Source organism: Grampus griseus, assembly GCF_964374135.1.
Source record: "Grampus griseus genome assembly, chromosome: 2".
Taxonomy (NCBI): Eukaryota; Metazoa; Chordata; class Mammalia; order Artiodactyla; family Delphinidae; genus Grampus; species Grampus griseus.
The window spans coordinates 134,067,809-134,093,740 of NC_139018.1; the positions used below are offsets into that span (position 1 = coordinate 134,067,809).

The 25,932-nt window shown below is 46.7% G+C and overlaps 1 protein-coding gene across 2 annotated transcripts in view; it reads right to left on the bottom strand.

Annotated features, from left to right (window-relative positions):
- Positions 1-25,932, bottom strand: part of SLCO3A1 (solute carrier organic anion transporter family member 3A1) — a gene marked incomplete at its 5' end in the record, with an annotated part of 313,818 nt that overhangs the window by 67,621 nt on the left and 220,265 nt on the right. For both annotated transcript variants that reach the window (XM_082649311.1, XM_082649310.1), the window contains one exon: positions 1,684-1,782. In XM_082649311.1, coding sequence (XP_082505437.1) covers positions 1,684-1,782 — 99 coding nt within the window. The remainder of the gene's footprint in view (positions 1-1,683; positions 1,783-25,932) is intronic.

The window sequence follows — 25,932 nt, forward strand, 5'->3', positions numbered from 1 at the left end:
GTCTTTGGGGTGAATTAGTAAATTTAGCCCTGTCAAGAGATGATGAATTGAACACCAGGCGACTGAGAGTTCTTATTGATCCTGGGAATAGATCGGGATGAGACAAAGAAGCCGGAAAGGCTTCCTGCACTGTTTTCAGAGAGAAAGGAAACATGGCTTCTCAACTCGCTAAGCTGCACAGGAACACAGCGCCCTCTTTCGGGCACGCAGTTGAGTCGTGACCACATACAGTGGGCAGTGCCCGAGACGGCCTCCAACGATCCCCACCCCTGGAATTCACGTCCTTGTGAAATGATCCCTTCTTCCAAGTGTACGGAAACAAGTGGCTTGCTTCTAACACACAAAACGCAGCAGAAGCGATGAGGTGTCACTTGTGAGACTAGGTTATAAAAGACTGCGGCTTTGTCTCAGGTGCTCTTACCCTCTCTTGGGTTGTTTGCTCCAGGGAGGCCATGCCGAGGTTAGCCCTGTACAGAGATCCGTGGGAGCCGGCCTGACAGCCCACCTGTCAAGGACTGCCAACAGCCGTGGGGTGAGTTTGGAAGTGCAGCCCCTCCAGGTGGGCTTTCAGATGATTTGATACCAGCTCAACACCTTGACTGCAGCCTCACGAGGGACCCTGAGTCAGAACCATCCAGCTAAGCTGCTCCTGGGTTCCAGACCCAGAGAAATAAACTGTGAGAAAATACCTATTGTTTAAAGTCACGAAGTTTGGGGTCATTTGTCACGAAGCCACAGATTAATACACCAGGTGGCTTGCTGTGGTCATTGAAATGTAAATAGAAACAATGTGTGTCATTTCTGAACAGGAGCTGGTTTCCTGCCTCGGCGACTGGGCAGGCAGGAGTCAGATGAAACTTCTGTGAGCCTGGGTCCTGGAGGGACGACAGTAGGCAAGTCTCACCCTCCACCCCCCAAACACCACCAACCTGCACTGGATATGCAGTATGGCTGAGAAATAAACTTTGGCTGCATAAAATCACTTTGATTTGGGAATTGTCTGTTACTACTGCATAGCCTAGCACATCTCAACTAGCACGCTGTTCAATCCAGGTATGCTAGGGATGGGGGGGCCCAGAGCAGGCTGACATACACTTGCTCTTCCTGCCAAGAACACAAGACATGCCGCTTAAAATGGGCTTGAGGTATGGTATATTTCCTTAGAAAGCCCACCACGGCAGTGTCTTACAGAAACAATTTTCAAATATTCTGTCTCCTTGACCCCACGTGTACATTTGCACTTGAACACGTGCTCCAACTTTTAGTTTAAGAAATAGGGTCCTCATGCGGGTTCATGGACCAACATTCAATGAGTATGTGTGTATGCCAGGCATGTCCACATCTGTTCCCTCATTTATCTTACAAAAGCCCTTCAAGGCAGATATAAGTTTTGTTACCCTGAGTTTACAGATGAGGAAAATTCAGATTTGAGGAGTGAAATCAACCTTAGGGGGTTATTCAGTCTCTAGGTAGACACGAGCAGAGCACATGCTTCAAGCCAGACCCTCTGTACCAAATTCATGACCCAATCTTTCCTCTAATCTCAAGGGGGCCACCAGCTAGAGAAGTGGATGCATTAGGGCTGCTGCTAGTAGGAAGGTTTTAGAACCCAGAGGCTGGGGCTCCTTTATGGTGGAGGAAGGGCTTGTGGGCGGCGCTTGGAAATTGAGATAAATTCCTTACTTGTGTCAATGAAGACTGCGTCCACATAGATTTTGGTACAGAAAGAGCCCAGGATAAATCCACAGGCTGGTCCAAACACCAGCATCGTGAACAGGATTCCTGAAAGAAGAAGATGAAAGCAAGATTAGATTAAAAGCCGAAGCCATTTATTGAGCAAAATTGCCAAAGCTCAAGAAAACTGTTTTACATTGATCAGATGAGAGGTCTGATTAGACAAATGACATGAGAGGAATGCGTCTAAAAATCCTAGAGGGGAAAGCTAGTATTTCTAAGTTTTGGAAACTCTATGGAAGCACTGTCATGCAGGAATTCTATAGTTTCAACAGGTTGCTTTGAAAAATTTGTGGGCTCCAAGTACAGTTACTTTTAGAGGACTCCACCCCATATCATACTAAACCTATTAAAATACGTCCATTTCTATCATGAAATATTTTTTCTTCCATAAACGTTTTGGGAAGGATATAATTTTGCTTTCGCATTTATTTGGCTTTATGTAATTCAATTAATTTACGGTTGGCGAAGATGTCTCAGCGCTCATTGTGCAAACTCAGGGAGTCTTGTGAAGTGAGAAAAGTTGAAGCCACAAATTATTCTCACATGTAATGAAATGTTTACAGGCATTAAATTTAGCAAACAACAAAGCTGACATAATGGTATGCCCTGAGCACATTTAATTAAACATTTTATTAATTTCAGTTTGGCAGTCCCCCCCCCGCCCCCACATTTTTGGAATTGCTCTCTGTTGTTGTAACAGCTGTTCAGGCCTCAAGCTCTTCTGTAGGACTTGAGAAGGTGGGACTAGGTACGTGATTAAGTAATGTATCTGATGGATATAGTATCTGGAATTTTGCACAAACCTTTTGGTCATTCTGGAAAAGCACTGAGCCCAAACTAAAAACTCACAGGCTGTCCGTATTTAACTAAATTTCAACTTGAGCACTGATAGCTCACAAGGCCCTGGGAATAAAACATAAGAGGGAAGAAGTGGCTTTTTCTTAGGAAGCTGGCTGCCTGTGGGGACAATCAATACATGGGTCAGTTCAACTTAAGCAGACAGCCTGGAGTGTGGGTACTAACAGGCCCATGTGGGCACACGAGGAACAAGGTAGGAAATGGATTCAACCAGAGGGAAGCTGAGCTCAGTGGAGGATAGTTCTGGTCTGTTCGCAGGGTAGACTAACTCAGCCTGAAATCTCCCAGTGATGTCATCATGGAACTGCTCAAATATTCATCCACTCAGTCCATACTTATTGAGTTCCTTCTATGTGCCAAGAAGCCTTCTCAGGGATGGGGACTCAGCATCGAAGTACAGAGTCAACAATCCAGGCCTTCCTGGAGCTCACTGACTTGTAGAGGAAACTATAGACACCTTAACTGTTTTTTAGATACCTGGCGAAGGAGCCACGTCTTCCTCATTTACAGACAAGGACCCAGAACCCCAAAGCAACCACTTAAAGATGGCTTACAAGGAATGCTGTTTAATGAAGGACAGGATGAAAAGAGGATGGTTTCTATCACAGGAATGGGGCTGAATTCACCCTCAGTGAAATCCTACTCTGATATGGAACCATCTAGAAGCTCAAGGGCCTCAAAAGAGCTGCTCCTGTACCCAGCAGATGACCTCCGGTCTCCCAGTTATTCCTGTTGATAGGAATCTGGAGAGCAGCAGAATCCACTTTGTTAAAACACTGGCTCTGGTTTGTCACAACTTAGATTGAGATAACCGACCAGAGAAAATTGAGAAAGGTGGGGTGTTTTTGGAAAAGTCTAGAACGTGGTGCTCTTTCAAGTATGGGCTAGAATTAGGAGGAATTAGGCCTTAGCTGGGCAGAGTTAGGGAGCAGAGCTGGTCTTGGCTTCGGTCTTCTTCGGTAGATGGGGGAAACAAAGTAGGAAGTGATGCTGAGAAAGACACAGGGGCACGGGTGTGGACAGGGGGTGTCCAAGGCAAGAGCTGTACCTGAGGTAGACTGAAGGGCTTTCTGCTTCAGGACAAAATCATGAAGCCAGCTCTATCCTTCTGTCCAGGCTGCAGGCTGAGGGGAGCCACTGGTCAGCCACTGGCACTCTAAAGATGCCTCAGCAAGTAAACTAACTACTCAGCCTGTCCCAAAAGAAAGGGGCACAGAGATAGAACACAATTCTCTTGCCAGGCGTGCTGCAACTACTCTTCTGACGCCCCTTCCATAGTCCTAGCCATCACCCTGACCCCCAGCAGCGCCCCCATGATAACATGCCTCTTTTCATGCAAATTAAATACCCCCCCATTCAATGTAATAATCACTGCTCCACCCCCTACAGATTGAACAATGAAAATGATAATTAAAACTGAATAGGTCAAAGGACCAAGCTTTTAGTATCATTGGAAAGAAACAACCAGTGAGCTTTAAAGCTTGTGTTGGGACTTAACCACTGGTGACGCAGTGGTTAAGAATCTGCCTGACAGTGCTGGCAACAAGGGTTCGATCTCTGGTCCGGGAAGATCCCACATGCCGCAGAGCAACTAAGCTTGTACGCCACAACTACTGAGCCTGTGCTCTACAGCCCGCACGCCGCAACTACTGAGCCCATGTGCTGCAACTACTGAAGCCCGTGTGCTCTAGGGCCCGTGTGCAACAACTACTGAGCTCACATGCTGCAACTACTGAAGCTCGTGTGCCTAGAGCCCGTGCTCTGCAACAAGAGAAGCCACCGCAATGAGAAGCTCGCGCACCGCAACGAAGAGTAGCCCCCACTCGCCACAACTAGAGAAAGCCCGCGCACAACAATGAAGACCCAACTCAGCCAAAAATAAAAAAAAAAAAAAGCTTGTGTGGAGAGTGTTCTGTTACCCCTCCCCCACATGGGGGCAGTGGAGGGTGTGGGAGTGTGGACCAGCCAGCATCATGGGACAGCTGGAGACTCCAGGCCCTGGGTGTCCTGCCCTTGTGCAAGTTATGACACAAAAGGAAGGGCATCCCTCAAGCTCAGCTGCCCACAAGAGCCCCACCAGGCCCAGACAGGCCAGCCATCCGTTCTGGCAGCTCGGATGGGCAGACGCCACTGCAGAGAAGCCACGTGCCAAGGTGGTCCCTCCATCTGGTTACTTTAGGACAGGACACGGGTCACCAAAACGCTGAATTGTGGCTTTCCATTTGAACAGGACAGAATTCTCCCCCAAAGAAACCTGGTAGGATCCCATTCCCAAAACCAAAGAAGGAGGTAGGGAGACTTCCCTGGTGGTCTAGTGGTTAGGATTCGGCGCTTTCACTGCCGTGGCCCGGGTTCAATCCCTGGTCAGGGAACTGAGATCCTGCAAGCTTCATGGCCAAAAGAAAAGAAAAGAAAAGAAAAAAAGACGTAGGATGCGTGAAGGACATTTTTTCCCCTCAGTTGAAGTGAGGGAATATTTTTAAAGCAGCTCCTCCTCGGAGAGATACCAAGTAAACCTCTAGCAGCAATGGGTTCTTGAATATTTTCCAAGGGACAATCCAGTAGTGGGGGTGGGGTGGGGTGGGATGGGAGGCTCATGCATCAGGAAGCACCCTTTTTCACTTCAGAAATATCTTAGGATAACAGCTCAAATCAAGCAGCATTGGTGAGCACAGCCCTGGGTCTTTAGAGGATGCTGTTCCCCTGAGAGCACACAAGGCAGGCTGTGATCTTACAGAAAGGTACTTCTGAATTTGCTTCTTCACTCTCTTTTCGATTCATCCCACCAGGCTGTGATTTTGTTCTTGTTTAGCAACCCCCCTTTCCCCAAAATGTTCTGCCTAAATAGACAAGAAACAGATGGTCCGGCCCTAAAATCCAGAATCCTTGCGTTGAATGGCGAGCGCCTCCAGGTCCAGGAGAGAAGGTTCTTCAGCGGCCCAGTGCTGCCCCCTGCTGCCTGCCAGACTGTGTACACGGGAGGGGAGGCGAGCCCGGGACGCAGAGATCAGAGAGAGAAGGGCCCCTCCTGTGCTGCTACCCTGAGCCTGGTACTTTACAAGCATAATCTACTGTAATTCTTTCAATGGCCCTGACGGGGAGTCTACTGCGCCCATTTCACAGCGGAAGGAAAGGTTTAGCGCCTCACTTCCCAACAGTGAGTCAGAAAGCAGCACAGTGGGCTCTGAAGCCAGGTTTCTCTCATCCCCTTAGGGGAAAAGCATCCTTCAAGCAGGTCCGTAGAGAGTATGGGCCACTTGGGTTCAAATCCCAGCTCCACCACTTCCTAGCTCTGGGAACCTTGGGAAGGGTCTATTTAACTTCCTTGTGCCTCAGCTTTCTCATCTGTAAAATGGGAATGATATTAGGCCTATTCCACGGGACTATAGGGAGGATTTAATGACCTCGTATTTGTAAAGCTCTTAGAACAGAGTCTGGCACCCAGAAAGAGCCATGAGTGCTTGTTAAATGGATGACACCTGTGTCTCTGATGCTGGGAGCAGGCCAAGCCCCAGAGAGGGTTCCTCGGGGGAAGCAGCCACAATCCCAAGCATCACAAGGGTCCAGACGGACTGGCCGACCAGAGTCCAGAGTCCACCCCCTTGCTCTGACTGCCCACCTGCCAAGCACATTCTGATGCTAACCTGGCTTCCCAGGGATGTGAGGACTGAACAAAGGGAGAGAGAATGGCATGACCCCCATGGTGATCTAACTCCGGCATCCTGGTTTGAACAGAGGCCTTCTGTAAATTAGGTTAGTGTAAATCTGCAGTTCCCAAACTGTGTGTCGAGGCACCTTGAGGTACCACAGTGAACTCACAGGGGTACCGCAAAACGTTTTAAGTTTTGGAGGGAAACCCAGTGATAGCTAACATCTGTCAGATGCTACTCATACAACCACTCACAACTACTCACTCCAGGTGGCTGATGGTTTCAGCACTGGATCAAGCAATACTCCTTTCAAATACATCCTGTCTTTGTGAACTGAGTTTTCAGTACCTGCTGTGATAAAAAGCAAACGTGGTGTGGAAATCAATGCAGGACACAGGAAATGGAGTCCAATCTGATTCCAAGGTTTGAGAATCTATGTAGTCCCCAGCAGGGACACACAACCCATTAGTAAGTAATCATACATATTTAAAAATAAAATAGAAATATTTTTTTCTTTCAATTGATGTGTGTTATTTTTTTCAAACGTGTATTAAGTAATTTGAACCTAACTGCTTGATAAACACAATTGCTGGGTATATCTTGCAGACTCAGGGCTCTGTGAAAAATAAGGGTACAATGAACCCAGAAAGTTTGAGAACCTCTGGTGTAAATCTGCCACCCATGCTATACAATCTTCCTACTTAGCACCAGACATCTCTGGACGCAGGGGAAGGACAGATGAACTGGGTGAGGATTTTGCCCTCAAGAAGCTTGCTGTCTTATTGGAGAGACCTCCAACCATTCTCCATCATTCAAAATATATAATGGCACCTATAGGTGCCAGGCTCTGTGCAAGGAGCTGAGATACGGCTGTGGACAAAACAGACAAAATCCCTGCTTTTTTGTGGAGTTGGTATTTGGGAAGAAGAAAGGCCATAAACAAATCAACCTACCCTATGATGTCAGCACCAAAGAGGACAGTGCATGATGGAGTGGGGCTAGAGAAAGACCTCCCACTGCACGGTGTGCTGTAAAGAACACACACAGCAATGCACTACACGTGCTATCAAGCTGGGGTGAGTGCACTCGCAGGCTAAGGGTTCCACCGTATAGGACGTTAAATAATGGTCCCCAAAGATGCCCATGTCCTAATCCCCGGAACCTGTGTCTGTTACTGTAACTGACCAAAGAGAACGAAGGCTCCAGATGGAATTAAGGTCACTAATCAATTGACTTGAAAATAAAGAGATCATGCTGGTTATCCTTGTGGGCCAATGTAATCTTGAAGGACCTGTAGATGTAGGAGGAGGAGGAATACAACTCAGAGTCAGAGAAGGAGATGAGACCACAGAACCAGGGCGATGGCATCATGAGAAAGCCTTGACTAGTCGCTGCTGGCTTTGAAGACAGAGGACAGGGCCTTGAGGCCAAGAATGTGGGTGGCTTCTAGGAGCTGGGAAAAGCAAGAAAGTGGATTCTCCCCTCCAGAAAGGATCCTCCAGAAGGAAGGCAGTCCTGCTGGCACCTGGATTTTTAGCTCAGGGAGACCCATTATGGACTTCTGACCTCCACAATGTAAGATAATACACTTATATTATCTTAAGCCACTAAATTTGCGGTAACTTACTACAGCAGTGATACAATTGTTAAGCAAATTTGAGGACAATCTCAGATCTTATACCTGCTACATGTGAATCTCTAAGGACAGGATGTTGCATGGAGCTGCTTGTTAATCATTTGACCATGGGACATTTTTTTTGTGGGTCATTTTTCAGACCTGGCATTGACTGGGGCACAGTCCCAGACATGCTGGAGGAGACTTGAAGCCCTGTGAGGCAGAGATGGTGCCTTATTCTTCTTTCTGTCCCCAGTTTGGCCCAGGACAGTTAGCTCACAATCTGTTGAAAGGGTGTGTGAATGAGAATACTTGTTACAGCAGTGACACAAAACGGGGAGGGAGAAACTCTTCTTGGCCGTGGTCTGCCCAAGTTCAGCCAGCTGGGGAGGGGCAGAGCTGGGACTCAGCCCCCGCCTGCTCTTTCCCTGGACAGTGTTCTCTGCATGTGTCACTCTCAGCGCTGGGAATGTGCCTCCTTCTAGATGCAATGTGTCAAGGGGACTGACGTGACAGCCTCTAGAAAGGGATCAGGTCACACACATAGAACCAGAAGAACTAAGACCAGCCTGGATACCTTGGGAGAAGAAGAAGAATTGTCAAGACGTACCCTACTGGACTCCTTTTAAAGCTGTAATGATGAAGACAGTGCGTTTCTGGCACAAGAAGCGGCAAACGTACAAGTAAAGCAGAAGAGAAAGCCCAGAAACAGATCCATACTTGCGTGGACGCCTGATTTATGACAAAGCGTGCCTACAAAGCGGTGGGGGGAAGGATGAATTTTTCCATGAATGGTGCTAGGACAACTTGAAATTATAGGAGAAAAAAGTCGGCTGCACAACACATGTAAAAATCAATTCCAGGCATATCGGAGACCTGTGTGAAAAGCAAAACAATAAAGCTTCTGGAAGATAATAGACAAAAGTACTGTCACAATGTTGGGGGCAGGGAGAGATTTTTTTAAACCAAACAAAGAAAGCATGAAGCATTAAAAGAAGAGCTTGACAAATTGGTCTACATTAAAATTAAGGTCATTCCTTAGATTCATCAAAAGAGCCCACTAGGAAAGCAAAGATGTGGGAAAACATACATGTAACATACATCCTGAAAAACACACATACAAGAATCGGAGGGCTCATATCGAGACTATGTAAAAACTACTATAAGTCCATGAGAAAAAGACAAACCAGTGGAAAGGGGGCAGAAACCTTAACAGGTGCTTCACAAAAGAGGAGGTTCAAAGGAACAATGGAATGGGACAAGATGCTCAACCTCATTAGAATTCAGGGACATGTAAATTACAAGCCCAGTGAAATGTCATTAGATTTTTAGCTGATTGAAGAGCTTGATAATACCCAGTGTTGGCAAGGATGTAGGGAATCTGGACTCTTGCTTACTGCTGGTAGGAGTGTAAATTAGACAACCACTCTGGCAAAACTTTGGCAGTGTCTGTAAAACCAAAGAGGAACTCGCCCAATGACCCACAATCCTAATTCCTAGGTAAATACTCTACAGAAAGTCTGAAACCCACTGGGAGACACATCCAGGAATGCTCATCCCAATCTTGTAAGATCCTCAAACTGGAAACAACCCAAATGCCCAACAACAGAACAACAGAGAAACAAACGGTGACATCTTCATCTTCATACACTGGAATTACTATACAGCAGAGAAAACAAATCATCAATAACGTGGATTAATCTTAAATGATGTAATTCCAAAAGAACACAGACAGGCAAGAATACATACTGGTGTGATTCCACTTACGCAGAATTGAAAGCGGCAAAATTAAACCATGTAGTGATATATAACTAGGTAATCAAGCTATAAAGAAAAACAGGGAAATGAATAGCAGAGAAGTCAGGGTTGTGGTCACTGCTGCCCATGAGGGAGGGAGGGGTTACAGTGAAGGAGGCACGGGTTGGGTGGGGGGTTCTCAGGTGCTGGTTTTGTATTTGGTCTATTTTCAGGCTACGTGGGTGTCTGTTTTGCAACAATTCGTTAAGCTGGAATATGTTTTCTGCACAAACACATGATTATCACATTTTCACATATACATACACGTGTCATACAAGTGCCTATAGAAAAATGGCCACTGGCTATTTATCGAGTGCTTATCGTATGGTGCCAGAGTCTGGACTATGTGGTTTATGCACGTTATTTCATGATCCCTTCTAACAATGCGATGAGGCGGGTGCCGTCACGCCAGCTGTATCCCAGGAGGACCTGAGGCTCACAGAGGTTAAGCAGCTTGCTCCAGGGCCCCTGGTTCTAGGGGGGCAGCTGACCCCTGGTGCCCTCTGCAGGACTGGGTCTCCAGTGAGCTCAAGCACAAATAAGCAAACTTAAAGAATAACAACCAAACCCAACCCCAAACCCCGCCGCTCACAGGTAGCCACCTGCTTCTCACACCTTGCACCACAACGAGGATGTGGATAGAAACCACCTGGCTTCAGAGGTGGGTGTGGTGAGTGGGGTTAACAGTGGGTTCTAGAGCCTGGCTGGGTGTGAATCCTGGTGCTGCCACTTAAGTGCTGGCAGCCCTGGGCAAGTCCCTCACCTCTGTTAGTTTCCACATCTGAAAAGGGGAGATGCTAGTAAGATGTATTTCATAGCGCTTGCAGGGAGGGATAAATGAAAGCAGATGTAAGGGCCCAGCGTGACTCCTGGTCCAGATGAAGTACTTCATAGATGTTTGTTTCCACTGATGCTCCTTGGCTTTGCTGGGTGCTAGAAGAGCTAGAAGAGCCAGGGGAAGGGAAATACGCTGTGGGTGCCCGCTTTTCCTCCTCTCGGTGGGCCCTGAGTCTTCTGCAGCCAGACCCACCTGAAGGCCTGCTATTTCCTGCCCCCTAGTGGACAAGCAGGAGGAGGCCAGTCACTGGGCAGGCTACAGCTGCACATGTGGTATCCTGTAAAGGAGAAAATGCTGACCCTTCCCTCCAAGCCTTTATTCTTCTCTTTGCTGGAGTGTGACACGGGGCCTGGCTTCTATACCAACAGCCCATCGGGGCAGGGACACAGTGGCGAAGGCTGTCACTGAGGAGCTGAAGGCACAAACTCTTTATGTGGCTGAAAGCAAAAGCAAAAAGGCCATCCAGAAACTCAGGGGCTTCTCCCAGTGCCTCTCCTTACTCTAAAATCAGGCAAATCCATTAGTATTTCTGAGGGTCACTGGTGGAATAGGACAGGGATGATTCCTGCCTTGAGTGGGGGTTAGGACACTACAGGAAGGGCAGTGTCAGGCTCCGCTGCACCCTGTGTGTCTGTGGTCACAGCACAAATGCTCCCTGTACCTCAGTTCCTGACTCTGTAAAATGGGCTGACAACAACCCCTACGTTCTTGGGAGCCCTTGAGGAGCAAATGTATGAGTGCCCAAAAGAGGCTTCAGATAATTTCCGAGAACACAGACGTTCTCAAAAATCATTAGCTGTTAGTTATTCGCCTCGCTGGTACTTTTAGTAGCAGGATTTTCTTTTGTGCCTTACAAGTTTTAGTTTTTTGGTTACTTAAGTGAGAGATGCTTATTTCAAAGAATATGGATGATACAGAATCATATAAAGAAATACCGACCAGAGGGCAGACAGCAGAAGCAAGAACTATAATTCTGCAGCCTGTGGAAGGAAAACCATGTTCACAAAAAGATAGACAAAATGAAAAGGCAGAGGACTTTGTACCAGATAAAGGAACAAGATAAAACCCCAGAAAAACAATTAAATTAAGTGGAGATAGGCAACCTTCCAGAAAAAGAATTCAGAATAATGATAGTGAAGATGATGCAGGACCTAGGAAAAAGAATGGAGGCAAAGATCGAGAAGATTCAAGAAATGTTGAAATACTCATATCAGATAAAACAGACTTTAAAATAAAGAATGTTACAAGAGACAGCAAAGACCTATAAGAATTAAAGAACAAATACCGAGAGGAATTAAAGAACAAGCAAACAGAAATGAACAATACCATAACTTAAATGAAAAATACACTAGAAGGAATCAATAGCAGAATAACTGAGGCAGAAGAACGGATAAGTGACCTGGAAGACAAACTGGTGGAATTCACTGCCGTGGAACAGAATGAAGAAAAAAGAATGAAAAGAAATGGAGACAGCTTAAGAGACCTCTGGGACAATGTTAAACACAACAACATTCACATTACAGGGGTCCCAGATGCAGAAGAGAGAGAGGAAGGACCTGAGAAAATATTTGAAGAGATTATAGTCGAAACTTCCCTAAAATGGGAAAGGAAATAGCCACCCAAGTCCAGGAAGTGCAGAGACTCCCAGGCAGGATAAACGCGGGGAGAAAGACACCGAGACACATAGTAATCAAACTGACAAAAATTAAAGACAAACAAAAATTATTGAAAACAAGGGAAAAATGACAAATAATATACAAGGGAACTCCCGTAAGGTTAAGAGCTGATTTCTCAGCAGAAACTCTACAAGCCAGAAGGGAGTGGCATGACATATTTAAAGTGATGAAAGGGAAGAACCTACAACCAAGATTATTCTACCCAGCAAGGATCTCATTCAGATTCGATGGAGAGCTTTACAGACAAGCAAAAGCTAAGAAAATTCAGCACCACCAAACTAGCTCTACAACAAATGCTAAAGGAACTTCTTTAAGTGGGAAACACAAGAGAAGAAAAGGACCTACAAAAACAAACCGATAACAATTAAAAATGGTAACAGGAACACACATATCAATAATTACCTAAAACGCGAATGGATTAAATGCTCCAACCAAAAGACACAGGCTTGCTGAATGGATAGAAAAACAAGACTCATATATATGCTGTCTACAAGAGACCCACTTCAGACCTAGGGACACATACAGACTGAAAGTGAGGGGATAGAAAAAGATATTCCATGCAAATGGAAATCAAAAGAAAGCTGCAGAAGCAATACTCATATCAGATAAAACAGACTTTAAAATAAAGAATGTTACAAGAGACAAGGAAGGACACTACATAATGATCAAGGGATCAATCCAAGAAGAAAATATAACAATTATAAATATATATGCACCCAACATAGGAGCACCTCAATAAATAAGGCAAGTACTAACAGCTCTAAAAGAGGAAATCGACAGTAACACAGTAATAGTGGGGGACTTTAACACCTCACATACACCAATGGACGGATCATCCAAACAGAAAATTAATAAGGAAACACAAGCTTTAAATGACACAACAGACCAGATAGATTTAATTGACATTTATAGGACATTCCATCCAAAAACAGCAGATTACACTTTCTTCTCAAGTGCACACAGAACATTCTCCAGGATAGATCACATCTTGGGTCACAAATGAAGCCTCAGTAAATTTAAGAAAATTGAAATCATATCAAGCATCTTTTCTGACCACAATGCTATGAGATTAGAAATCAATTACAGGGGAAAAAACGTAAAAAACACAAACACATGGAGGCTAACCAATACGTTACTAAATAACCAAGAGACCACTGAAGAAATCAAAAAATACCTAGAGACAAATGACAATGAAAACACGATACAAAACCTATGGGATGCAGCAAAAGCAGTTCTAAGAGGGAAGTTTATAGCAATACAAGCCTATCTCAAGAAACAAGATATATCTCAAATAAACAATCTAACCTTACACCTAAAGGAGCTAGAGAAAGAAGAACAAACAAAACCCAAAGTTAGCAGAATGAAAGAAATCATAAAGATCAGAGCAGACATAAATGAAACAGAAACAAAGAGAACAATAGCAAAGATCAATAAAACTAAAAGCTGGTTCTTTGAGAAGATAAACAAAATTGATAAACCTTTAGCCAGACTCATCAAGAAAAAGAAGGAGGGGACTCAAATCAATAAAATTAGAAATGAAAAAGGAGAAGTTACAACAGACACTGTGAAAATACAGAGCATCCTAAGAGACTACTACAAGCAACTCTATGCCAATAAAATGGACAACCTGGAAGAATGGACAAATTCTTAGAAAGGTATAACCTTCTAAGACTGAACCAGGAAGAAATAGAAAATATGAACAGACCAGTCACAAGCACTGAAATTGAAACTGTGATTAAAAATCTTCCAGCAAACAAAGTCTAAGACCAGATGGCTTCACAGGTGAATTCTATCAAACATTTAGAGAAGAGCTAACACCTATCCTTCTCAAACTCTTTCAAAAAATTGCAGAGGAAGGATGACTCCCAAACTCATTCTATGAGGCCACCATCACCCTGATACCAAAACCAGACAAAGATACTATGAAAAAAGAAAATTACAGACCAATATCACTGATGAATATAGATGCAAAAATCCTCAACAAAATACTAGCAAACAGAATCCAACAACACATTAAAAGGATCATACACCATAATCAAGTGGGATTTATCCCAGGGATGCAAGGATTCTTCAGTATATGCAAATCAATCAATGTGATACACCATGTTAACAAAGTGAAGAATAAAAACCATATGATCATCTCAATAGATGCAGAAAAAGCTTTTGACAAAATTCCAAAAACTCTCCAGAAAGTGGGCATAGAAGAAATTAGCTCAACATAATAAAGGCCATATACGACAAACCCACAACAAACATCATTCTCAATGGTGAAAAACTGAAAGCATTTCCTCTAAGATCAGGAACGAGACAAGGAGGTCCAGTCTCACCACTATTATTCAACATAGTTTTGGAAGTCCTAGCCATGGCAATCCGAGAAGAAAAAGAAATAAAAGGAATACAAATTGTAAAAGAAGAAGTAAAACTGTCAGTGTTTGCAGAGGACATGATAGTATACATAGAGAATCCTAAAGATGGCACCAGAAAAGTACTAGAGCTAATCAATGAATCTGGTAAAGTTGCAGGATACAGAATTAATGCACAGAAATCTCTTGCATTCCTATACACTAATGATGAAAAATCTGAAAGAGAAATTAAGGAAACACTCCCATTTATCATTTCAACAAAAAGAATAAAATACCTAGGAATGAACTTACCTAGGGAGACAAAAGACCTGTATGCAGAAAACTGTAAGACACTGATGAAAGAAATTAAAGGCGATACCAACAGATGGAGAGATATACCATGTTCTTGGATTGGAAGAATCAATATTGTGAAAATGACTATACTATCCAAAGCAATCTACAGATTCAATGCAATCCCTATCAAATTACCAATGGCGTTTTTTACAGAACTAGAACAAAAAATCTTAAAATGTGTATGGAGACACAAAAGACCCCGAATAACCAAACCAGCCTTGAGGGATAAAAATGGAGCTGGAGGAATCAGACTCCCTGGCTTCAGACTATACTACAAAGCTACAGTAACCAAGACAATATGGTACTGGCACAAAAACAGAAATATAGATCAATGGAACAGGATAGAAAGCCCAGAGATAAACCCACGCACCTGTGGTCAACTAATCTATGACAAAGGAGGCAAGTATAGAATGAAATTAGAACACTCCCTAACACCATACACAAAAATAAACTCAAAATGGATTAGAGACCTAAATGTAAGACTGGACAGTATACAACTCTTTGAGGAAAACATAGGGAGAACACTCTGTCATAAATCACAGCAAGATCTTTTTTGATCCACCTCCTAGAGAAATGGAAACAAAAACAAAAATAAACTATTGGGACCTAATGAAACTTAAAAGCTTTTGCAAAGCAAAGGAAACTACAAACAATACGAAAAGACAACCCTCAGAATGGGAGAAAATATTTGCAAACGAATCAATGGACAAAGGATTAATCTCCAAAATATACAAACAGCTCATGCAGCTCAATATTAAAAAAAACAAAAAACAACCCAATCAATAAATGGGCAGAAGACCTAAATAGACATTTCTGCAAAGAAGACATACAGATGGCCAAGAGGCACATGAAAAGCTGTTCAACATCACTGATTATTAGAGAAATGCAAATCAAAACTACAATGAGGTATCACCTCACACCAGTTAGAATGGGCATCATCAGAAAATCTACAAACAACAAATGCTGGAGAGGGTGTGGAGAAAAGGGAACCCTCTTGCACTGTTGGTGGGAATGTAAATTGATACAGGCACTATGGAGAACACTATGGAGGTTCCTTAAAAAACTAAAAATAGAATTACCACATGACCCAGCCATCCCACTACTGGGCATAAACCCTGAGGAAACCATAATTCAAAAAGACACATGCACCCCAATGTTCAATGCAGCACTATTTACAATAGCCAGGTCATGGAAGCAACCTAAATGCCCATCAACAGACGAATGGATAAAGAAGATGTGGTACATATATACAATGGAATATTACTCAGACAAAAAAGGAACGAAATTGGGTCATTTGTAGAGATGTGGATGGATCTAGAGACTGTCATACAGAGTGAAGTAAGTCAGAAAGAGAAGACAAATACTGTATGCTAACACATATATATGGAATTTAAGAAAACAAAAATGTCATGAAGAACCTAGGGGTAAGACAGGAATAAAGACACAGACCTACTGGAGAACGGACTTGAGGATATGGCAAGGGGGAAGGGTGAGCTGTGACAGAGCGTGAGAGAGGCATGGACATATATACACTACTAAACGTAAGGTAGATAGCTAGTGGGAAGCAGCCGCATAGCACAGGGATATCAGCTCGGTGCTTTATGACCACCTGGAGGGGTGGAATGGGGAGGGTGGGAGGCAGGGAGATGCAAGAGGGAGGAGATATGGGAACATGTGTATATGTATGGCTGATTCACTTTGTTGTAAAGCAGAAACTAACACACCATTGTAAAGCAATTATACCCCAATAAAGATGTTAAAAAAAAAAAGAAAAGAAAAGAAACACATGCTCACTGAAGAATGATCTGAGAAGAAAGCAAGGATGGAGAGGCACCACAACGCAGAGGCCAAGAACACAGACCCGGAGCTGGCCAGCGTCTGTACTCAATAGCTGTGTGACCTTGGGAAAAGTTATTTACTTTCTCTGGGCCGCCATGCTCTCACCTGAGAGTAGGGATAATAATAGTTCCTACCTTGCAAGGTTGTTTCAAGGTTGAAGTGATTAATACATGTCATGGGCTCTCCACAGTGCCTGGCATACAGTAAGTGTTTAACAAATTTTGCCTATTATTATTACAAGGAAGACGGCACAAATCACCATCTTTCACCACCCAGAGAGAAACACTCCTATTCATTTAGATATTCCCTTCCGGTCTGTCTCTATAGATAAGGTTATTTTTTTCTAAGAGCAATTTTAAGAAAAGTATCCAACACAGCCTGGAAACAAATGATAAGATTTTCTAAAGAATATATTTTTAAAGAATGGAATTCTCTATTGCAGTAGAATTTATGGTGCTGATAAAAGGGAATTTCAGGGGCCAGGAGTTTCCCAGCTGCCCTCAGGGCAGGGGTAAAGGAAGAAGCTAATACAATTCGGAACCACAATTCAAGGCACCCAAGGCCCAGATCCCCATCCCTTCCTGGCTGTTGGGAGGGCAGGCACCCCAGTACACTGGGTGACATGTGACAGCCCTGACTTCTTAGCAATGACTGAGACAGCACTGAGCCAGGCAGGGGAAGGGCGGAGCTGAGGCTTCTGTGCTTGACATGATGAAAGACCCCTTCAGGGGAAGTCTGTGGTTTTCTTGGGAGGGGCCCTGAGGTTTGCTTGTTACTGCTTCCAGAAAATGAGACAACATTCTCTTCAAGGGTATCTCACTGGGCTGGTACATGGGTGGGTCAGTGCTTTGACTGCTTTTCAAAGGAAAGTGGTCTAGTGAATCCTTTGTTTTTGTCTGATTATAAAAGTAATGCATTCAGGTATTTCATTAATAGTGTACATAAAATAGATAAGCAACAAGGATTTACTGTATATCACAGGGAATCAGACCCAATATCTTGTAATAACCTATAACGGAATATAAACTGCAAAAAAAAAATCATATGCTGTACGCCCGAAACTAACACAATACTATAAACCAACTATACTTCAATAAAAAAGTAATACATTCAGAAAAGGGGACAACTTACTATTATCCTACCCTCCTGAGACAATCGCTTTCAAGTCTTTTTCCTTTCTGATGTGCTTGAGGTCAAACAAAAATTCTCATGACCACTTGATAAGGTGCAAGCTGTGAAACTCTTTTTGCAGATGAGAAAACAGAAGCTCAGAGAGGTTAACTGATTGCCCCGAGGCCACACAGCTTGTACATGGTGGAGGTGGATTTGAACTCAGGCCTGTAGGACCACCTAGGTTCTTAGAGAAAGAACAGACAGGACATTACGGTACAGCGGTGAAGCCTTTGGAATCAGGCAGACCTAGTCTGGGATCCTGATTACAATTCTCGATTTCTGAATGGCTCATCTGCCAACACTGAGTCTAGATTAAGAATCATCTGCCTTGCAGAACAGTGAGAATGAGAGGCAACGCATGCAAAGCTACCTAGAATGCAGATGCTTTCTAGAACTTTCTTTATTTCTCAGGGATGATGAGTCCGAGACGGGTGGCCTGCCGGGCTGGTCTCCCCCAGGCATGTGTCTCTGCTTCTTTTGCTGGTCTCAGAGTGATTCTGACCCTGGAGGGTCCCCTCAAGCGGATGGAGTAAGGAGGAAGCTGGGGTGGGTGATGGTTCTTCCCCACTAGAGGGCAGCACCGGCCCAGCAGAGAGTCCTGGTTGTAAAATATCCTTGTCCTCAGCTTCTAACTGCCCACCAAACCCTCATCAAAGCACTGCTTCTGTCATCTCTCCCTGGCCTTCCGTGCCCTCAATTTATACAAATGTATTCTTCCGTCTTGAAATCTGCAGGCTGAAATTTCTCCCCTAAGAAGGAACACTCGGCATCATACGTGCATGAATAAAACATGATGCACGAACAGCAGGAAGCCTGCAAAACATGCAATACCTGTTTATCCGGTGCCCGCTGCCAACAGCCTGACAGCCTTACGTAACTGACCTCTGAGGGGGAAGTGGTGGGGGGAGAGGATGAGGGGGCGACCATTCGCTGAACACAGATTATGGGCCAGACACTGCACGCCATCTGTGTAATAGAATTATCCCCATTGCAAAGTTTATAAACAAAACATTAAAGTTGCTAAGGCTGCATGGTACGTGCCAGAGCGTACGTGCCAGAGCTTATGTGCCAGAGCTTACGTGCCCGACCTTACATGTCCATCCCCACAGGATCATAATTGTTGCCTCCAAGGTCAGTTAGATCCCTGGGTCTCAAAGTTGGGTGTGTATTGGAATCACCTGGGAAACTGAAAATACTAATGCCTAGGTCCTGCCCCACAAGATCTGATGTAGCTGGTCTGGGGTGCAGCCCAGGCTCTGGGATTTTTCCAAATTCTCCACGTGATTCTATGGGCAGCCAAGCTGAGAACCTCTGGGCTCTGCCCCTGCTGACCATGCTCAAGGAACCAGCTGGGACCCAAAAATGCATCTGGACATGTGGGAAAAAGGAAGGATGTGAGAGCTCTCTGATGTCAGGCCTGCAGGGGGCAGCTGGAAACCTAGCATGTCCAGACTGAGGTCATGCAGCATGGAGGCCGAACCAGAGTCTCTCTTGTACAGCCAGCTAGAGTGGCCTCGCAGGCCGCCACAACTGTGCACCCAACTACAGAACGCTGCCTAGCATACCTGGTCCCAGTGCTGTCTGGTTTCCAGGCCTTACTCATACTGGTCCTCAACACGGTTTCACCCTCTCCTCCAGGCCCGGGGCAGTGCATCAAAGCTCTACCCTCGCCTATGTGGGAAAAGAATCTAAAAAAGAGTGGATATATGTATACGTATAACTGATTCACTTTGCTGTACATCTGAAACTAACACAACATTGGAAATCAACTATACTCCAATTAAAAAAAAAAAGCTCTACCCTCCATTCAAAGCCTGCCTCGAATACCACCTCCTCCAAGGGGCCTTCCTAGATTTCCTTTATTTTTCCTTCCCCTTCCCTCTTCTGCCACAGCATCTAGACTGAGACTTTTCTTATAGTTCTGCTTATAGTCTGCCTGGATGCAAAAATAAAGTTCCATGTAGTAGGCATGCCGCCATAAATGCAGTCTCAGGGAAGGCAAAGACCTTGTTCAAAAAAAATAAATACATAAAAATAAAAACTCCTGTTTTCCAGAGTGCGGATGCAGCCCTTTGCCTGGACGAGACACCCCATGTTTGGGGTCTGTTGAACCCAGGCCTGGCAGAGGTAGCAAGCCCCGGCATTACGGAGAACCACGCATCTAATGAAGGTCATCCCATAAGGCAAGGCTTCTTGGAATGCTCGGGAAGGCTCTGCAATTGGTCAAAGTTGTAGCTGTTGCTAGTCTTATTTCTCAGCCCAGCTGACAGAAGCTTCTCTCCCCACCCTCCTGCCCAGCAGGGCCTTACCAGGGTAAGGGCATGTGTCCCTCTGGCTGGCTGGCTGGCGGGCATCTGGACGTCACGCTCACTGTCAGCAAGGGCTAAGCCACGTCTCCCCATTCAGTGCCCCCGTGGGAGTGACGCATCGTGGATGGAGCTACCATCAAATTCTCCTGTAGCTTTTTTTGTACGTGGCAGGTACCAAGAAGCACGGCTGGAGCTGGTTGACTCTCTTCAAAGCAAGGAAGAGCACACCCTCCCTCCCCCATCCTCCATGAAAGCCCCTGGAAAACCCTGGGTCCAAGAGTTCTGAGACCACAATGGCTGATGAAATGAGAAAATGCGGCGAGCAGGGTGAGGGCTAGGAAGCCACGAGCCATACAGGCAGGAAATCCACTCAGATAAACAGCAGGTTGCACCTTCCTGAAGGGCCCACATCCTGTTTGCGAGCTGAGTAGGGTCTTCTCAGAAGCTCTCTCTGAGCTCACAGGGGGACGGAGTTCATGGTTTCCTGTTGTCCCTGCAGCCAGCCTCCAGCAGGGGGCAGTGGAGAGATGGGGGGGCAGGAGCCCAGGGTCTGGCCTCCCAGTCTCAGCTTGGATGCAGAGCCGTGGAGGTAGGAGGCCGTGCTCAAGGCACTCACCCTCTCTCAGCCTTGGCAGTTCCAGCTGTAAAATGGACAGGGACCTGCCCTGCTTACCCCCTATTATGGGCTGAACTGTGCACCCACCCCTCCATCCGGGTGGAGAACCACGCATCTAATGGAGGCGCATCTCTGCGCATATGCCCCCATCCATTCGTTGATGCTCTAACCCCCGAGTCCCTCAGAATGGCACTGTATTTAGAGACAGTGCCTTTAAGGAGGTGACTAAGTTCAAATGAGGCCCTTAGGATGAACCCTAATCCACCAGGACTAGTGTCCTTATAAGAAGAGAAAGAGACCTCAGGAGGACACATGCACAGAGAAAATGCACATGACACACAGGGAGAAGGCAGCCACCTACGAGCCTAGGAGAGAGGCCTCAGGAGAAGCCAACCCTGAAGACACCTTGACCTTGGGCTTCCAGCCTCTAGAACAGTGAGAAATAAATGTCTGTCGTTTAAGTCACGCGGTCTGTGGTATTTTGTTATAGCAGCCCTAGCAAACAATACACCTCCCAAGACAGGTGTGAGGATCACGTGACAATTCGTGAGAAGGTACTAGGACACTCAGAGTGGCATGCCACCCAAGTGGCATGGAACGTTAGACGCAGAAGTCGAACCAGTAAACATGTCTGAAACCATCGGAGGACGCCCAGGCATCAGGACAGAATCAACAAACAGCTGCTTGCATGGGTGTTACTCCCTGGGTAGGGCTGGCAGGATGTAAAACCAGCAGGGGGCGCTCTCTGCCTTGTTTATCATGTCTGAACCTCTCCCTGCACCCACGGAAGTACGTTTGCTGAATGTTGTACCCAAGACCCGTGGTTCTCAGGCAGGATGTGAGCTTCAGTGTGATAGAACTGCAGAAAATCAGACGAGGGGAACAACCCATTCACAGCCGAGCACCCGAGTCAGGTTCATGAACAAGGACGATTACGAGTGATGATGATGCGGTGGTGATGGGCAACAGAGGGCAAAGGAGCAGGGAGGCCAGTTGAGATTCAGAGAGGGGGTGAGGGGCAGGGCTGTGGATGGGATGAACTCAACTCCACTGAAGGTGCAGGGATCTCCGATTGGGAGTGAGATGCATGTCCCCCACCCTCCCCGAGGGGCGCTGCATCTAGGACCCCAGCATCAGAAGTGGGTCACTGCCCGGTGGACTTGCTGGACTTATAGAAGACCCCGTAGCAGCTTCTCTTGGCCTCCGCCAGCTGCTTTTTGAAGAGAACTGAATTGCTGAAGAGGTCCTGCCTGTCTTGTGATCTGCCAGCACAGCTTGTATCTTCAAAGGATTTTGGAATCTTAATGAATTTTCTCAGTGGCCCCAGAGAGGCTGCCTGATGGAGGGGACAGTGCTGTGGAGGTCACTGAGGCTCAGAGGAGTGGAGTGATGGGCCCAGGCCTCAGGGAGGCGGCAGGACCCCAGGTCAGAGGTCAGGCCCAACCCCGCGGGGCGGAGGTCATGGCGGCTCTCCTGCAGGTCATTTCTTAGACCTTAGTAAGCACTTCCCATTCTCATTCCCCAAAGTACTCAGGTGTCCACGTGAGGTGACCTCATTTCGTCTTTACTGCCCAGGAACGGAAAGCCCACTGCTATTTCTATCTTCTATCTAGTCACACCGCCACCATTGCTAGTTACAACGACAAGATAATTTTTCATTAAGGACCTCTCAGTGTCAGGTGCTTTAGACCTGGTATACAATTAAACCCTTATGATAACTCTGAGACTTGGACCTCTTCACCTCCAGTTTACAAATGAAGAAACCAAGGCACAGAGAAGTTAGGTTACCAGCCTTCTCCACACAAGCAGAGAGGGGCCCAGGTTCTGTGGGTCCCCAATCCTACACTTCCTCCCACTTACCATTGGGCAGGAAGAAAGGGCAGCAGAAAAGGTCATGGGTTGTGGAAATCCTTCTAGGAGTTCTAAAGGAACTGCTGTTTGCTAGGAGGCCTGAGAGAGACAGAACTGGACCCAAGCACAGATACACATGTACTCAGCCTGGGGTGTGGGTCCCTGGGAGCCCTTAGTTTACCCGTCCTCCACTCAGCAGGCGTGCTTTCCACTAGCAGTGGAAACGGGAGGCTCCCAGGCAATTCCTCGTCACCAGAGGGAGCCAGACACCCGCTCAAACCCGGGACGGATGCTTTGGGAGAGGTGGGTTTGCTGTACAAGGGAGGACGGTCCCCCACCTGCTCCTCTGAGGGTGGCTTCCCTTCCTGTAGGAGGACACGCTGGACAAACAACTCAGCAGGTCTGCGGTCATCAGTGAAGGTTCTCATGCTGTGTCGTCAAGGAAACGACTGTCTCCAAAACGCTGGGGCAGCGGGAGGGAGGCCTTTGGGATCATAACTGGTTACCCCGCAACCACGGTACCTTGAATTCCCCAACCCGCAGAGTCTGTACTTGACTCGATTCATCTTCCTAAAGCTTATGGAAGCATACCTCTCCCCTGCTTGAAACTATAAAGCAGGGGCTCCCTACTTTATAACATAAAGTCCAAATGTGGGGCGGGCAGTGTCACGGGTAGGGGCAGGGCCGCGGTGCCAGCCTGCATAACCACACATGGTGCTGCGTGGACTGGCCTCTGAGAGCAGGCTGGGGACACCGAGGTGAGCAGGTGGGGACCTGGTGAGTCTCCTACTGAGTGCCCACAGAAGGGCGGGGCTGGCTGGGCTCTGAGCTGACGGGAGAGCAGCAAGCTTGGTGCCCAAGAAGGCCGGTGAGCCCTGACTTAGTGTGAGCACAGCATCAGAAGCAGGCTTTGGGGGCGGGGGTCCCATGGCTTTGTCCATCAGGCTATCAGTGGACTCAGGCCCAGGTCTCTGAACAGGATGCCCTCCACATAAGCAGAAGCCCAGCTGGCATTCATGGGGCACAAGATGGGGACAGGAGCTGGGATTCTGGGATAAAGCAGAAATCCCACTATCAAAACTGTGTCCTACGGCCAGGAGAACGGACTGCACTGTAGCCTTGAAAGGTGCCCCAGAACAGAAATCTCTCCATCTAGAGGCAGGGCTGGGTGTTCTGAGGTCCCCTATGGGGCAAGATAGGCAGACTGCAAAGGTCTGGGATTCTGCATTCTGCCATTTCCAACCTCATCTCCAGCGGTGTCCCTGAACCAGGGGTTCTGTTTGATGAACCGTGGAAAATCGTTGAAGAGTGAATGAAATGCCAATTTCATCCTGATTCATCACTAAGGGGGCCCGGCTGCTTGCTGAAATGATGGTCTGGAGATTTTGAAGCTGGACAGAATTTCAAGGATAGGGTATTCAGCACGGGGTTTACATGTTCTCAGAGAAGGGAGCCGTTGCTGGCAGAACGCCCCAGGAATGGGTGTGCCCCACCAACTTCATTTCCTCTTTGGTTTTCCTATAGGGTCAGGAGGCTGATTAGATTGGGGGATGTCATCAACACATGATACCGTGAGGCAAGCACAGACGGGACGAAAGTGCTTGCTCACAGTGCGAGACAGGGAAGCCGCGCTGGTGCTGGGAGCCGGAGCTGGGAGAACCTTTGCGGCCACCAGAGCAGGTGCGGAGAGTCTTATGGGACAGGAGGGAGTCTCACTCCTACCCTGTTGGTACATATGCGATGGTACATTCGCACGTTATGCCCATTTGAAATACTGGAGGTAGATTAAAGACTCGAGATGGATGAAATGTGCTGTATCCATGGACCCAAAGTACCAGGATGAAACGTAGCCAGCATTCATGGACGGGAAACTTGGGGATAGGCTGGGAAAGGTGTGGTAGGTCACCTGTTCAAGGCAGGGAGTCCCAGCATGAGCCCTCGCTAGCGAAGCACTTGTCCCAAATCCCAGCGCTCCCTCAGCGGCATCAACAGAGTCTGGGATGCAAGGGGGACGTCCCCTTCAGCTCACATGTCAGCCCCAGTGTGGTCAGTCCAGAATAAGACATCTGGAAAGGGCCATGCCATGCTGGATTATCTCTTGAAGGGCACCTGGGGGAGGGAGGGATCTAGAAGCCATTTCATGAAATGACTACAGGACTGCAAAGGAAGAATGAGTCTCAAAAAGAGGAATGAGCCAGTGGTATGACTGAGGCACTGTCATGGGGAAGAGGGGCTCCACCACTGTGTGTATTTCCAGGAGCCAGAACCAGATTCGGGATGCTGCTGTAAGGAAGCAGGTGACCGGGAATGTCGGGCACAGGTGGACTGGCTGTCTTAGGAGGTAGTGAGATCCTTGCCACTGGGGGTGTTCAAGTGGAGGCCAAGGTGTCGGGGTTGAAGGGAGGGCTTTCCTGCTGGGTGTTCGGAAGGCAGACTAGACAGATTCTAAGATTTTAGGATTTTCATCTGGGCCAGGAATTCCTCAAGTCTCTCCACCATGCCAGGCACACAGAGGATTGGGGGTCCTTCCCATCAACTGCCCCAGAAGCACAGGTGTGACGGCCCTTCCCCAAAGGGGCAGGGGAAGCAGGGCGTGGAGGTGTCAACCAGAAAGCCATGTCACCCCAGCCATCCCCCTGCTGCCCTGCCATCCGCTCTCTCAAGATTCTGAGGCTCAATCAACACCAGCTGCTTGATTTCCCTGCATCTCAGCCCCAGAAGATGGGTTTTCTGGAAAACTCATTTATGCAGACACTGAATTTCTCTAGGGAAATTTGAGAGGGGGGATTCCAATTCACAGACTGGAGAATGGTGGAGATGAGTTGCTGAGGGATGTCCACTTTAAAAAGTGCAACAGGACAGGGCTTCCCTGGTGGCACAGTGGTTAAGAGTCCGCCTGCCGATGCAGGGGACGCGGGTTCGTGCCCTGGTCCGGGAAGATCCCACATGCCGCAGAGCGGCTGGGACCGTGAGCCATGGCCGCTGAGCCTGCGCGTCCGGAGCCTGTGCTCCGCAACGGGAGAGGCCACAACAGCGAGAGACCCGCGTACCGCAAAAAAAAAAAAAAAAAAGTGCAACAGGACAGATGGACAGATGGAGAACAGGTTTGGGAAGCACACGCCCACCAGGGCAGGTTGCTGGGTGCAGTCCTCAAGGCCCTTCTGAGAACACAGCTGGGGAAACTATCCAATAATTGGTCCAAACACTGTGAGCCTCCTTTTCCTGGAAAATCACTTCTGGTTCTGCTTGGAGATGAGGGAGGAGGCATTTAGTCAGA